At 41.7% G+C, this 15,579-nt stretch overlaps 1 protein-coding gene across 1 annotated transcript in view; it reads right to left on the minus strand.

Annotated features, from left to right (window-relative positions):
- Window positions 1–1,561: 1,561 nt before the first annotated feature.
- IDO2 (indoleamine 2,3-dioxygenase 2) overlaps window positions 1,562–15,579 on the minus strand; it is a 54,485-nt gene continuing 40,467 nt past the window's right edge. The window contains exons 8-10 of the mRNA XM_046648389.1: window positions 10,474–10,525; window positions 3,530–3,678; window positions 1,562–2,289 (exon numbers count right to left, since the gene is read on the minus strand). Coding sequence (XP_046504345.1) covers window positions 1,934–2,289; window positions 3,530–3,678; window positions 10,474–10,525 — 557 coding nt within the window. The 3' untranslated portion in view covers window positions 1,562–1,933. The remainder of the gene's footprint in view (window positions 2,290–3,529; window positions 3,679–10,473; window positions 10,526–15,579) is intronic.

Below are 15,579 nucleotides of genomic sequence, written 5' to 3' on the forward strand. Positions count from 1 at the left end.
GAAGCTGAGGATTAGTGATTTTTCTGAAATTGATCAAAACTGCACTGTTAAAAAAATGGAGAAGTCAGAATTCAAACACAGAATTCAAACATATTTTGAAGGTCACATTCTTTCTACCTGAGAATGATCTTGAGAAGGGTTTTGAATCATTGACCAATGTGCTTGTGTCCTGTTCTGTCACCTAGTCCACTTCCGTGCACTGTGGCATACACCCAGCCCAGTAGGTAAGACAGTCTGGGTTTACTGATACCAAGACAGGACAGTTAGAAAAGCAAATCAAAGAGAAAAAAAAAATCCATGCTCATTTTCTGAGTTTCATAATAGACTTTTCAAGCACAAGACAAGGACAGCATGGGGAGAGAAAAGGCTTTTTGAATTATGAGAGCTTCAGTCTTTCGAGCTTTGAGACTGTGACCTAAACAGTAGGCAGAGGGGACACCGTGACACCAGGGATTTCCCTTGGCCCACCCAGACTAGAAGCTCTCAGCCCTGTCATGCCCCACCTTCCTTCTTTTCTTTGCCAGCCCAAGCCCTTGGAGGATATGGGGCAATAGGAGCCCTCCTGGTACCCCAAATGGAATATACTGGTTCATGACTACTTATCAAAGGCCCTGAGAGTGGACAAGACTCCAGTAATCCCCTCCCCCCATGGCATTGGAGAGTGGAGATAGTTGCTGTGGGGCCGGGCAGCTGCTCTGAGCCTGTCTCGTAGGCACCCAGAGCTCCTGGAGGATGTGGGAAGTAGTCAATGTTTTTCCAAGAGGCATGATAGGACCTTGGGGATGGAGCAATCTGAAAGGCCTCTTAGACAGGATGAGACATGCCACAGGCTCCATTTGCTCAGTACCCACCTGGGGACAGGACTGCTCAGCAGAAGCTAACTTGCCCCATGATCAGGTGCCTCTCCTTGAGGCCGTGATACTAGATCAGCCTTCTGGAATTTAGATACTACCCAGGCAAATGTGTGTGTGTGCATAGTGGGGGGCAACCCTAAATCAATGGAGCTTATCCTAAATTGGCAAGATTAAAGTTTTCTAGCTTCCTAGTGTCATGACGAATGAGACCTTGAGAAAGAAACTAAGTCAATAAAAATTTACACTTATTTGTACACTAAACATGTGGATTTACGATTTATGCCCATTTTTTTCATTTACTTCCAAAGGGTTAATTAATTCATTTTACAAACACAGACTTTCAATGTAAGGAGAAAGAATCATTCTTCTAAAAATAAAGAAGGAAACTAAAATAGAATTTACAAATGTATAAACCATGTGGAAAAGTCTCATCTGTTCCCATATCGTTAACTATTCATTTTCATACTGGTGATTTCCAAGTCTTATTGTCAGCTTCTCCTTTCCTCCACATCTCCACTGGAGCATTTCCAACCTCCTGCCACCAAATTCAACACATGCAGGGAGAAGAGGGCTGGGCCAGAGCCACAAAAACCCCTGTTCTAATCCTTACACCAGTACTCAGTAGGAACTCAATAAGTTGTTAAGTGAATGAATGAATGCATGAATATTTAATTTGTTTTTTCAAGAAATCAACAAGGTGATCTGTTCACAGGCAATTTTATTTGGTTTCTGAAATTTAGAGTGTTTTCCTATCACTTTGCAAAGACAACAGGGGTACACTAGCTCCTCTGTGGGGTTCTGAATGAGAGAGTGCCCAAAGCTGTTTGCTATTAACCAACAATCAGATAAGGAACGGAAATTTCTGGCCATGAACATTCTCCTCTGTGAAGACTAACAGCTCTCAACAAAGGAGAAGACAGAGTTCTATAGAGCAGGAATGTGAATAGGGCTGAGGTCTCTTTCGGATTATTCTAGACAAAACTCAACTTTGATTTTATAGGCCCACCTGGCCACCAAGAGGGGGAGGGGGCGAGGGAAACGAGTTTGCTGGTTTTGCATTGCATGGGAAGGGCAGTCTCTTAACCATGCTGGTACAGGATTGCCTCTAAAGTTTTATCCCTGACACTCTTCAGGAACCTCAGCACTGAAGTTCCACCTGTGCCCCTCTGTTCTAAGGCCTGGGGTGGTCCTGGGGGATGGCTGGGTCTCTTGTCCTTTGCTTTGGCTGCAGCCGTGATGAGGTATTTGGCCACTATGGTGAGGTGATAGCTGCGCAGCTCTGCCAGGGCCTCCGTACACTGGTTATAGGCTGTCAGAAGTTGGTCATTTCCAGAGGACAGGACGTGGTCCCTCAATGAAGGAGCCGAGTGGATTTCTTCTATGAAGGCCTTATGGGAAGGAGGCATGTAGTCTCTCATTCTGTGCAGGAAATCAGCTGAAAGAAACAATCCAGAACAACGTCATAGCTCCACGTGGAAAGATAAGAGAGCCTGTCTGCTTTTCCAGCTATCGATGCAACGAAAACTGCTGTTGTCATCCTAACTGTCCAGTTGACTTTGCGGGCTCTTTTGCTTGTAGACTTCAAATACTCAAATGCCCGTTCTTGACAGTTGATAGGAGATGGGGAGGGGAAAAGAAGCAAGCACATCTCCGCTGAGCTGGAACTAGCTCTATCAGCCAATGCATAAATATATATCACATATCAAATGTGGACAAAGTGTCTTGCTAGCCACCAGCTAGCCACCATGAGGGATATCCACAAAGGTAAGACATAAACCTTTAAACCGATTAGCTAAATACTCTGCTGAATTTTGTTTCCTAAGTGCTTCGTTTTGGAGGGAGTGCTAAGGAAGAGGAAAGTTACAAAGTTTATAGGGGCAAGAAGATAGAGAATGAGCAGCTAGTTTAGTAATAGCCTCCTGAAGTCAAGTTGTTTAAGAATCAAATCAGGAGATATTCATAAGAAATATAGATGGATAATTTGTAGAAAATCCTTTATGTGTTCAGTATTATGCATGGTAAGTCAACCACTAACATCAAAAATCCATGAAAAATTATCATAATTCTAGAGAACTGACTTTTGCGGATGAGACTGGACCCTATGACATCTCTAGTCATTTTTTTTCCTACTCAACTCAAAAACTCTGCACTGTCAAGTGCCTTTTGCAGCTGTTGAACATTTGGCTGAGGTAACGAAAGGAGCAATTTCAAGCTTCTAGAATGGTAGACCCCTCTTCTGGTCTACATCGACTTGGCTTGACGATGCACCACTTTTACGGGGAAGGGCTTTAGCAGAGGAGCTCCGACCCATCAGACCCATGAGTTGTTACCCAGACTTATCAACACAATGCCATGGCCTTCAACTCTAGATCTCTAGAGAGAGATCTCCTCTCTAGAGAGAGGAAGCTACTGCCTAAGGATCCAAACAAAATTACAGTGAATAGCTGGAAATATAGCAATGTTTACAAATTTGGAAACGAAACCCAATATCCTGCTGAGATACAATATTAATTGACTTACAATAACATACGGCAGGCACACAGTTTCTTGGTTAATTTAGGGAAGTATAGACTTTATGACATTTTAACCTACACTTCGTTTTATCAGTTGGTAAAAATACCTCTGTTTTTCCTCCCTGTTAAGGAGAAAAGTAAAAAGAAAAATATCTGACTTACCATTTTCCTGGCTATGACGAATGCCTAAGAACTCATCGAAGGCATGAAGCACTGTGCTCTGCGCTGCACTCCCTCCAGAGTATTTCAGGGGCTCTTTAGAGACTCCTTCATATGTCAACCCCGCAGGCATTGCTGGGTTATCTCTCCATCTAAACAAGAGTAAAAGTCAGAGAGAAGAAGGGGATGCTAGGAGTTATGAACATGTTTTCTGATATGGAAACAGGGCGAGCAAGAAAGCAGACATGATTCCACTGGTAAATTTAGGGCAAGCGGCTGGGTACCTTCACAGGATGTGTACTTAAGCATCACCTTTTTTTTTTTTTTTTTAAAGATTTTATTTTCCCTTTTTCTCCACAAAGCCCCACAGTACACAGTTGTGTACTTTTAGTTGTGGGTCCTTCTAGTTATGGCATGTGGGACGCCACCTCAGCATGGCCTGATGAGTGGTGCCATGTCCACACCGAGGGTTCAAACTGGCGAAACTCTGGGCCGCCGAAGCAGAGCGCGCGAACTTAACCACTCAGCCATGGAGCTGGCCGTTTAAGCATCATCTTGATCCCAACTTCATAAGAGGCCAAAGAAAGCAGCCCTTCTCTTTCCTGATTTAAAGGATTTTTCCAGAGAAGTAAAGAATATTTAGAGAGGAACATTTGACATTGGTCCCATGACATATTCCTTGGAAAAATTCAGTTATAAAGATGACATCAATTCAGATCAACAGGAACAAATTAGGGGCTCCAGAACAATCTTCAATCCGTCTCTCATCTCACCGCGATGGCCTGTAACTCCACAAGAAGAGATTCGAAAGTACACACACACAAGCACACACATGCACACACACCCACACATGAGTACAAACACATATACAAATACCCACACACACGTATCTTTGCCCTTCCTTGAAACAGTTATAACAGTTGTCACATGAATCTATCAGTTCTAAATACTACCCGACTTTATGGGAATGCATTTATGAAATACTTTGTGGATAGCAAACGAAGAGAACAGAGGGTAGCAACAAAGAGAACATAATACAACCCTGCAGGGTACTGGAAGCTAAAGTCAAGGACAGGGAGAACTGGAACTGAGGCTCTTAGCATGCTCAGATGAAGTGAATTCCCCTCTCCTCTCCTCTCTTATTCTGTCTCCCCGATTCCATTTCTTCATCTTTTTGTCTCTGGGTGGCCCTCCTTCTACCTTCAACTACCTTACTCACCTCCCCATCTGCTCGTTGGCAGAGTCTCGAAGAAGCACAGAGTGCATGTGGGTGACTCCACGAAGAGACAAAAACAGCAGCACTAAGAACACACACACGTGCACTGATGATGCCTTACGGTTTATAAAGCACTTTCACACTCATTTTCTTATTTGACTTCTTTTGAGTAGATCAAGGCAGGTATTTTTACACCTCTCTTACAGAAGAGGAAGCAAAGAGCTCAAAGCAGCTAAGGCTCCAGGGCCACATTGTTAGAGAATGGGGGAATCTCAACTTGAATCCCAAACTTGTAATTTCTATTTTCATTTTCTCAAGACCCCCATATGTGGATTTCTACCTTTACTAAGTAATAGAATCTTTTTCTCTTATTGCCAGGAATAAGCTACTTCCCTGTTGTTCACGGTTTAAGTAACAGGCTGACGTTGACGTCTCACCTTCTTCCTGTAATTCTATAAGTTACTTTGCCCAAGAGAAGGGGAACACACACGTCACACACACACAAAAGCCGCAGCTAGACTGCTCAGCTTGCTGTTCCTGACCTTTTCAAATACTTCCCTGAGGTAGGAAATGCTGTAAGAGCTGGGTTGTTTTCTTTAGGGGCTGTTTTGGGTTGGTTGTTCCGTGGTTTTTCACTGCGTGAATATCAGAGTGGGCTTTGTGGGTGGAGCAATATGACTCTAGAAAGAGATGAGGCACAGAAAGCATGGAGGGGCACAAGTGGGAAGAGCAAAGGAAGGATTCTGATCATAAGATCATAACATGCTGTAGCTGTTAGGAGGGACAGGTCTATTTTAGGGAGATATGGAATTTAATCTCAGCTTTGATGTTTAGCAGCTGTGAGCCTTAGCTTAGTTAATTAACCTCTATGAGCCTTGGTTTCCTCATCAGAGTAATATTAGTATTTACCTTATTGGGTGGTTGTGAGAATGCACTAAAATAGTACCTCCTTAGTGCTTGGAACGTATTAAGCATTCAATAAATATTAGCCATTTTGTCATATTGTTCACAGTGAGTTGGAATCCCTGCTCCCCCTTTCACTATTTTGTAGCTTTGTACAAATCCTTCTGAGTCTTAGTTCTCCTAATTTGTAGGTACTTCCTAAAGCTTCTGGAAGAATTAAATGGGTTCCAGAGAAATTTTGGGACTTGTCAGAGTTCAGGACACTGGTCCTGATAAAAATTTCTAAACAATATTTTATGGGGAAGAAATATTGAAGACGGGACTGCTACTGTGGTAAGTGGTCCAAATACAACGGCCACACTTGTTCAGATTTTCCTCTGTAATTTGGCTGATGGTCCTATATAGTCATTTCAGTCTCCTCCGCTAGTTCCTTCCCATCATGACCACTTCCAAGTGTTGGACTCTCTTGGGCTCAGTCCTTGAGCTTCTCACTACTCCCACTTCCCAAGTAATCTTGTCCAGCCTCATGGATTTAAAAACCAACTATATTAGGACTATTTACAAATTTGCTCCTGTACCTGGACCTCTCCCCTATATTCCAGACGCATATATTCAACTGCCTCCTAGAGATCTCCATAGGAATGAACATGTCCCAAACTGACTTCTCGATTTGCCGAAGCTGTTCTTCCTATAGTCTTCTGCATCACAGAAAATGGCTGCTCCATTCTTTCAGTGGATAGGGCCAAAAACCTTAGGGGCGTCTTTGATTTTTTCTCTTCCATCTGTATGCAGTCCAGTAGGAGGTCCTGTCAACTTCACCTTCAATCTATACCCAGAACTGACCATTTCTCAATGCCTCTCTGCTACCACCCTCGTCCAAGCCACCACCCTGGATTGTGGTCACAGCTTCTCAAGTACCTTCCTTGCTTCTATTCTTGCTCTCACATAGTCTATTTTCCACCTAGAAGATGGAGTGATGACGTGAAACTTAAGACAGTCCATGTCATTCTTCTTCTCAAATGTTGCCAGTGATGCCCCTCTAACTCAGAAAAGAAGCCAACAAGCCTCTGCAGGATCTGGCCTCCTGCTCTCACTTGTACCTTTCTCCTTCTCCCCATGCCTACCTAATCCATTCAAGCACAACTGGCCTCCTTACGGCTCTTCCTCCAAGACAAGCATGCTCCCTCCTCAGGGTCATTGTAATTTCGTTCCTTTTGCTTGGAACAGGTATCTGGGTGGCTGACTGCTCACTTGCTTCAGGTATCTGCTTAAACATCACTTAGAAGTGAGGCATTCCCAGATCACAATAAATAAATAAGAAACTTCATCCACCACCCCTAACACTTCATAACGCCCTGTAGCCTGCTTTACCTTTCCCCATATCGCTTATTGTTGTAATATGTATTGTGTGATTTGTTGTTAGTACCCTGGAGTCAATTCCGACTCCCAGTGACCCTGTGGACAGTAGAGCAGAACACTGCCCAGTCTTTCTGTGCCACCCTCTCACCTTCTGGTGCTGTATCAGACAATGCTCCACTGCTATTCATAGGGTTTCTGTGGCCAGTTTTTTCAGAAGTGGGTGGCCAGGTCCTTCTTCCTAGTCTGTCTTAGTCTGGAAGCCCCACTGAAACCTGTCCACCAGGTGTGACCCTGCTGGAATTTGAAATACTGGTGACAAAGCTTTCAGCATCACAGCAACATGCAGCCACCACAGTATGACAACCAACAGACTAGTGGTGCAGTTCCCTGACCAGGGATTAAATCTGGGGCTACGGCAGTGAGAGCACCAAATCCTAACCACTAGATAAGCAGGGCTTGCATTGTATAATACTTGCCTTTATTATATTAATTTATTCATTATCTGTCTTCCATTATTAAAATGTCAGCTTCACAGGAACAAAGTTGCTGTTTTGTTTTACCACTCCATTCCCAGCACCTAGAACTGTGCCTGGCATATGGTAAGCACTCACTAAATATTTGCTGAATGAATGAATGAAAAAAATACCACTCTATAATTGGATATTATATATGTAGAATAGGCAGATCCGAGTGTATTTCTTGAAAGGACCTTGCCAGCTTAAAAGAGCCGTCAGATGCTCAAACAGCCAAGAGACATCAATCAGTCTCCTTTTCATGCCCCAACCTGAAGAGGCTATGCTGAAGCCTCATTGAAGGTGATGGAGAAACACCAGCATGAAAGTCAAAAAAGGAAAGAGAAGGGCATCTACTTTCAGAGCCCATATTCTCCACTTAGGATGAGATAAGTCTGAGGAAGGAAATCGGGTTTCTCTGAACAGCCCAAGGATTGCACCCATGCATCCTCAGGCCCAAACTGCTGTTTGTGAAGGAAAGGAATTATTTCCTTTCAAATCTCTGTAGGCAAGGTTATTTTTAGCCTTTCTCGTAGCATATTTCTAGCAAACCCAAGAAAAGGAGAAGTTAAACAGAAAAAAAAAAAAATGAGATGACATTTTTTTCCACAGGGACTGTTAACTCCCCTGAGGAATTCAATGTGAGTAGAAAATAAAGAGAACATGTTTCATCTACAGATGAAATCTCTCAACTCTCCTTAATAAAAATGTTTTTTAGAAGTAAATAAGCAAAACTAATAAGCCAAAAATAGGACAGATCAACAACACAGGAGTGGATTTAGAATTTTCAAGACAATCCTTTTGGGAATTCTCAACAAGCCAGATGCTTTTGGCCATTAACACTTATCAAGATATTTAGGATTTGACACTGGTCACTTCGTTTAGCTACATGGGAAATATTTCTGAAAGCCAAAAAGAGAGGGGTGCATTTATGTAGCTCACAGGTAAAATGTGTCACTGACCCAGAACTTATTTTAATGAACAGAAACTCACTCTCTGGTGTTCATCTAATCATGATAGATAGAATTTTTAAGATATTTCCCCAGATTCCCATCCTAATTCCTAGAACTGTTAATATTATGAGGCAGCATGCCTGCCAATGTAATATAGTATATGGCAAGGCAAAGAGGACTTTGCAGATTAATTAAGGCTACTAATCAGTTGACCTTCATATGGGGAGTTATCCTGGATTATCTAACTAAACTGAATCTAACCAGTAAGGCCTTAAAAGCAAAGAGTTTTCCCTGGCAAGTGGCAGAAGATGTCGGAGAGATGTGAAGTACTGGAAGGATTAAGTGCCACTGCTGAGCTGGAGGAGACCATGTGACAAGGAATGCCGGAGGCCGCTAGAAGCTGAGAGCAGATCCTTTCTGACAGCCAGTAAGGAAACAGAGACCTCAGTTCCAAAACCCCTAGGAACTGGGTTCTACCGAAAACCTGAATGAGTTTGGAAGTGAATTCTTCCCCAGATTCTCTGGATAAGTCCCTAGCCCAGCAGATCCTTGACTTCAGCCTTTTGAGACCCTAAGCAGAGAACCAAGCTGAGCTTGCCTGGTCTTCTGACCTACAGAAATGTGAGGTAATGAAGGTGTGTTGTTTTAAGCTGCTAATTTGTGGTAATTTGTTTTACGACAATGGAAAATGAATACAAACTTAGAAAAGTGAAGCACAAATAGATTTTCCAGAATTAGGTGCTTCCTAAATCAGAGGCTCCTTAAAACATTGAACAAATTACTTTTTTTCCTTTTGTCTGATCCCACCAAAGCAGGTCTGCATATTTTACTTAATATTTGTGCTAGAATCTCTCTTCTGCAATTAGATCTTTGTCTTGACCCTGACTACGTGCAAAAAGTACAGAGAACAAGAAGAGGCCTACAGGACGGATCTTCTCTCTGGGAAGGGCTTCAGGTCTGGAGGGGGATGGGGAAAGTGGAAACGCTGAGACACACTCCCAGTTCCATTTCTGCGCCCTTCCTTTTTCCTTTTCCTTTCCCCATAAACCAGGTACTCATTACTCTCAGGGTAGTCTCTAGAAACCTTCTTGCTTCCACTCTTGGCCCCTATAAGGAGGAATCCCCACCCAGGCTGCCTCTGCTTGGACTGTCACACTCCAGCCCTACCCAGTCTAGACAAAATACTTAGGACATGTTGCACTCCTTCTTGTACCAATGAAATATGCCAGCAAATCTACTGATAAATCAATAAACTTATTGATTTTAGTATTTGGCAGGTCTCTTGCTACATCCAGGCACAGCTTCAGATGCTTTCTATCAACAACATCTCCTGGTTATCAAGATGGCACACTGGATGATATCTATTTCACATTTTTCACCTCTTCCATCCACTACCTCCACTTTTCGCTTTTCATCATTAAAAATTGTTTTTCCTCTTAGTTAACATGAATAGGAAAGCGATCTCATTAAAATATGTCAAGGTATGACTAATGTATTTAAAATAAGAAATGCATCTAAGAGTAGAGTTCTCTATCTGGAGAAATTACAGGCCATGTGACGAAAGAAGAGTACCCAGGAATATGAAAAAGTGGCTTGAGCAGCTCTTACAGGAATATTTGAAGAAAGCTTTTAAGGTACTGTCTATACCTCTACCCGCCTTGGTGACAAGGGGAGAGAGTGGATATAAATGATAGAGCTTTGTGGGTGGCATACTGGGCTTTTATTCCTTTCTGTCACCATACTTTTTGTCATTAAGGTGAATACAAATGAATCTAAAATGATGGCCTAAGGACAATTACTCTAAAATTAAACATTCCACCTTCGGTGTCATTTGTCACTCAGATTGTACGCCACTTCTTTTATCTAAGAGTGGATCCAAGTCATTACTTTGCCACCAAGGGTTATTTGTTGTACTTTTTATTCTAGAATATTCTGTTTCTTGTCTCATAAATTTGGAAAATGCTACAGAGGCCTCATGCAGGAGAATAGTTGAACTATACTTACCCAGAGAGAAATATCCGGATGACTGTATAAAATACATCTGGATCTACATAATCTGGAAGAGCAATCAAAACGTGAACTTTACTACAGGCAAAAAAAAGCAACTGGTTACATGTGCTCGGGCCCTGCTGCTCTCCTGGGCCGCCTGCTCTGTCTGATCTACGCAGAAACCTGGGATGAAGGCAGCAAGAGGGGGATGGAATGTTCTCTCCTGTAGTCCCCCCTCAGTGGCACTGACAGAACTTTTAAACCATTCCAAATGCTGCCCTTTTCTATTTGTGGTACTTCCTTTTTCTGTACTTAATAAGAACAACAAAAAGAGAGATCAAGGCCAATTTAAAGAATTAATGTTTTAAACAGACATGATGTTTGAGAGAATGTGGGAAGTGGAAAGGAAAAAAGCCAAGGGAAAGAATGCCCTCTCTCAAGGATTTCACAAGAGAGGAGAACTAAAGCCACGCACGCCCGAGGGAAGTTCTGCGTAGTCAACGAAGGACAGAGGGGTGCAGAGTCTCCTGCCCAGGGACGGCCACACCAGGTCAGACACAGGTTCATTCAGCTCTATTCATTAATCTGTGCAGCTATTGCTCAATCTCAGCCAATGCTTGGGGATAATTGATTCCACTCGTTTGTTAACTTGTATATAAGGAAGCAGGGCCTCACATGTGTACTAAATTTCTTTTTATCAACATTTGAAGGTTATTCTTTCTTCTTGGCATAATGGGGCCCCTCTGTGACCTGGTATGTTTCTCTTAACCAGATTCCTGTCTATGTCTCTTTGTTTCTGAGAGAAAAAGAAACATCTTTTTTATGAGACCTAAATAATAACATCGCTTTCCCTTTTCCACCATCACACCTCCTCACTGGTCCTGCATCTCCACTCTCTCTGAAGCCCCATGGGCTCACGTAACTCATGTCTTCCTCCAGCCTCGGGGTTTCCCAATGCTCCTGAGTAGTGTCACATTCTCTCTGCTCTGCTGTGACAATGCCCATGCGTTGAACTTTTCTCTGGGCCCAATTTCTGGGTCTTTCTCATTTAGTGCTCTGTTCCCACAATAATGCTAAGTATTATATACAAATTTTTGCTGAAGCAGTAACAACTGGCCATAATTTAATATTTCACCCAACTTACCATATTTAAGGAGGAAAACTCACATGATTATTTCAGTAGATGTAAAATAATTTTGATGTAAAAACTTTTCAATAAATGTAAAAAATATCCATTCATGATCAAAACATTTCAGCTAATTACAAGCAGGAGGGAACAACCTTGAATTGATAAAAGGAATCCACAGAAAGCCTATAGTACATGCTATACTTAGTGTTGAAATATTAAAAATGCATCTTTTAAAATATGGAACAAAACAACGATCAGCACTTCCATTCAACACTGTAATAGGAGTCCTAGCCAGAAGTAAGAGAAAAAATTCGTAAAGAAATAAAAGTTATAAATATTGGAAGTGAAAAAGCAAAACAACAATATTCTCAAATGATATAATTTCTAGATAGAAAACCCAGATAACCTGCAGATAATTATTAGAAATAAAGAGTGTTTATCAAGGTGCTAGATTCAAGGTTGATATTCAAATATAAATTTCATTCCGTAAACCAGCAACAAACAGTTAGGAGTTAGTTAAATCAAAATATACCATATTCACTAGAAACAAAAATATAAAGTAACTATGAATAAAGCAGAAGCTATCTAAGTCTCTTATGTTGAAAGAAGTTTTTTAAAATTAAAGACATTAAAGAAAAACTTGTCCATGTTCACGGACAAGAAAACTCAGTATCAATATCTAAAAGAAGAACTCTGTCTGAAAAAGAGTTTTCTATCTGGATAAATTTCAGGCCATGTGACAGAATAAGACTATCCAGCAATATGAAGACATGATTTTGGGTAGCTTGTCCAGGAATCTTAGTTAATGCTTTTATGCTATTCTCTACCTCTCTACCTGCCATGATCACAAGACAGAAAGACTGAATATAATATCAAAATCATGTAATTTTTATCCAAATTAATATTTGGAGAAATTTAATGCAATTTGAGCAAAACTCCTAATAGGGATTTTTGTTAAATGAAATTTGACAAGCTGATTCTAACAATTTATATAAAAGTCAAGGCTCAAAGACAGGACCAGCACCCCTAGAGGAGAAGAGCAAGATGGGGAGGTTTTCTCTCCCTGAACATGAGAAGTACTATGAAACTATTGCTCTTCAAGACAGACGCCTTGGTGTAAGGAAAGACAGACTGACAACGAAACAGCACAGAGAGCCTGGAAATAATTCCAGTCACTTAAGAAAATCTAATGTAAGACTGTGCTAATATTATAGATTAGTAATTACTAACAGAAGGAAAATTGAATTTATTTCCTATATCATATTACATATAGTTAATAATCATATGTGAATTAAGACCAAAATGTGGAAGACAAAACAACAATTTCAGAACAAAATGCGGGAAAATGTATTTCTGAACTATGATTATGAAATAATTTGTCATGCAAGACCTTTTAAAATCTAGGCTTTTATAAAAGAAATGACAGATACTCCGCCTATATTTCAATGAATTACTTCTGCTTTCAAAAGGCATAAGACAAACCACAACGTTTGCAACACATATAACTAAAACCAGCCTCCAGAGTGTACAAAAAACTTACGAAACTTAGTAAATAAAAGATAAAAGACCATTAGGAAAAAAAGGAAAGATATTCATTTCACAAAAGAGGGACATGAGTGGTGAGCACTCACGAGTACACACACACACAGAAGACAGTTTAATTAGAAATCAAGGAAATGCAGGAGCGATGTCATCATCATGTGGAATAAGTTTTCTATTGTCTTCCCTGCAAGGAACACAGATTTAGATAATCGCCCATGGACAAGAGAGCCTTTGTGGGAGTCCAGGAGTCCAGTGAAGAAGTTCCAGCTCACCACTGGAGCAAAACTATCCAAGACTGGATGCGCTGAAGAGGATAAGAACATTGGTCTTTACCCAGGTCAGGCCTCCCCCGAGGCAGCACAGCTTAGTGCCAAGAGACCTTCTCTGCCTGTGATTTCTCCCACAAGGGAAAGTGAGAGCATGTGAGTGAGTGCCTGGCTCCCCCAAAGGCCTGAAACCCACTTCTTTCTTACCCTCTCCAGAATCCTGAGCTGTGCTGCACGACTGGAGGACTAGGGGGTGGGGAGCAGCTGGAAGGGTCAGATAGGGTTCTTGGAGGGCATTAAAGGGATGAGGATCCTACTAACCACCTCACGGACTCCAGCAAGAAACCCACCCGCCAGCCACTGGGGATGTCTCACTTGCAGATCCCCCCAACTGGACCATGGGCACCCCTAGCACTCAGGGTGCCTCACTCGCACACCCACACACCTCACACCCCATGGCCAGCTGCTTCTGCACACTCCTGGTGGTGGCAAGAGTGAGCCTTTGCAGATGGCTAGTGAGAGCGTGCAGCAAGCTGGCTGACTCTGTGGGAGGGGGAGAAGCACACCAACTGGGACATGCAGTACCGCCCTAGGAACAGCAAACAGAAGAATGTCAGCCCCTGGCCTGGTTTTGCAGGATCCAGAGAAGGCAGACACAATTATGAATTCTGCCACAAGAGGGAGCAAGAAGCATGGAGCAGGCAGAGCCACAGGTGTGAGAAGGCCTCAGAATCCCCAGCGGGGCAGAGGGAAGGTCTTTCTCCCCTGAAACCAGTCAGTAAAGACTGGAGGAGCTGACTGCTTCTTCAGATACGAAGACAGCAATGCCAGACTTCAAGGAACACGACATATCAAGGAAATGAGACCACCAAAGGAACAAAGTAGTTTTCCAGTAGCTGACCCTAAAGAAATGCAGGTCTGTGATTTGCCTAATAAAGAATTCAAAATACCTATTTTAAGTAAACTCAGTGAACCACAAAAAACACTAAGACAATTCACTGAAATCCAGAGAAGAACACACATCAACAGGAGAAACTATTTGTGAACCTTACATGAGATAAGGGGTTATTATCCAAAATGTATAAGGAGCTCATACAACTCAATAACAATAAAACAAATATTCTGATTAAAAACTGGGTAAAGGACTGAATCGATATTTTTACAAAGAAGACATACAAATGGCCTACAAGTACATGAAAAGATGCTCAACATCACTAGTCAGCAGGAAAATGCAAATCAAAACCACAGTGAGATATCACCTCACACCTGTTAGAATGGCTATTACAAAAAAGGCAAGAAATAACAAGTGTTGGCAAGAATGTGGAGAAAAGGGAAGATTTATGTACTGTTGGTGGGAATGTAAACTAGTACAGTCACCATGAAAACAGTCAGAGCTTCCTCAAAAAATTAAAAATAGAACTACTATACGATCCAGCAATTCCGCTTTAGGGTATATATCTGAAGGAAATTAAATCACTATTTTGAAGAGATGCCTGCACCCAAACTTCATTGCAACACCATTCACAATAGCTAAGACATGGAAACAATCTAAGTGTCCACCGATAGATGAATGATGAAATAAAATGTAATATGTATCTGCATATACACCCACATGCACACACACAATGGAATAATGGAATACCATTCAGCCATAAAAAGAAGGAAATCCTGCCATTTGCAACAACATGGACGAACTTTGAGGGCATTATGCTAAGTGAAATAAGTCAGACAAAGAAAGACAAATACTGTGTTCTCTCACTTCTATGTGTAATCTAAAAGAATTTTTAAAAAGCCCAACGCATAAAAACAGAGTCTATTGGTGGTTGCCAGAGGCTGGGTGGTGGGGAAAATGAGGAGAAAATGTCGTTCAAAGGGTACAAACTCCCAGTTGTAAGAGGAGTAAGGTCTGAGGACCCATTGCGCAGCATGGGACTGTAGGCCACAATACCGCAGGGGATGCTTGACAGCTCTTAACGGAGTAGATCTTAAACGTTCTCACCATCGAAAAAACCACACACACAAAAAAAGTAATTATGTGAGGTGAAAGAGGTGCTAACTAACCTTATTGTGGTAATCGTTTCCCAATATATACATGCATCAAATCGTCATGTTGTCCACCTTAAACGTACACAATGTTATATGCCAATTATATCTCAATAAAGCTGGGTTAAAAAAGCATCATAG

Source organism: Equus quagga, chromosome 22 (assembly GCF_021613505.1).
Source record: "Equus quagga isolate Etosha38 chromosome 22, UCLA_HA_Equagga_1.0, whole genome shotgun sequence".
In the NCBI taxonomy this organism is placed as follows: domain Eukaryota; kingdom Metazoa; phylum Chordata; class Mammalia; order Perissodactyla; family Equidae; genus Equus; species Equus quagga.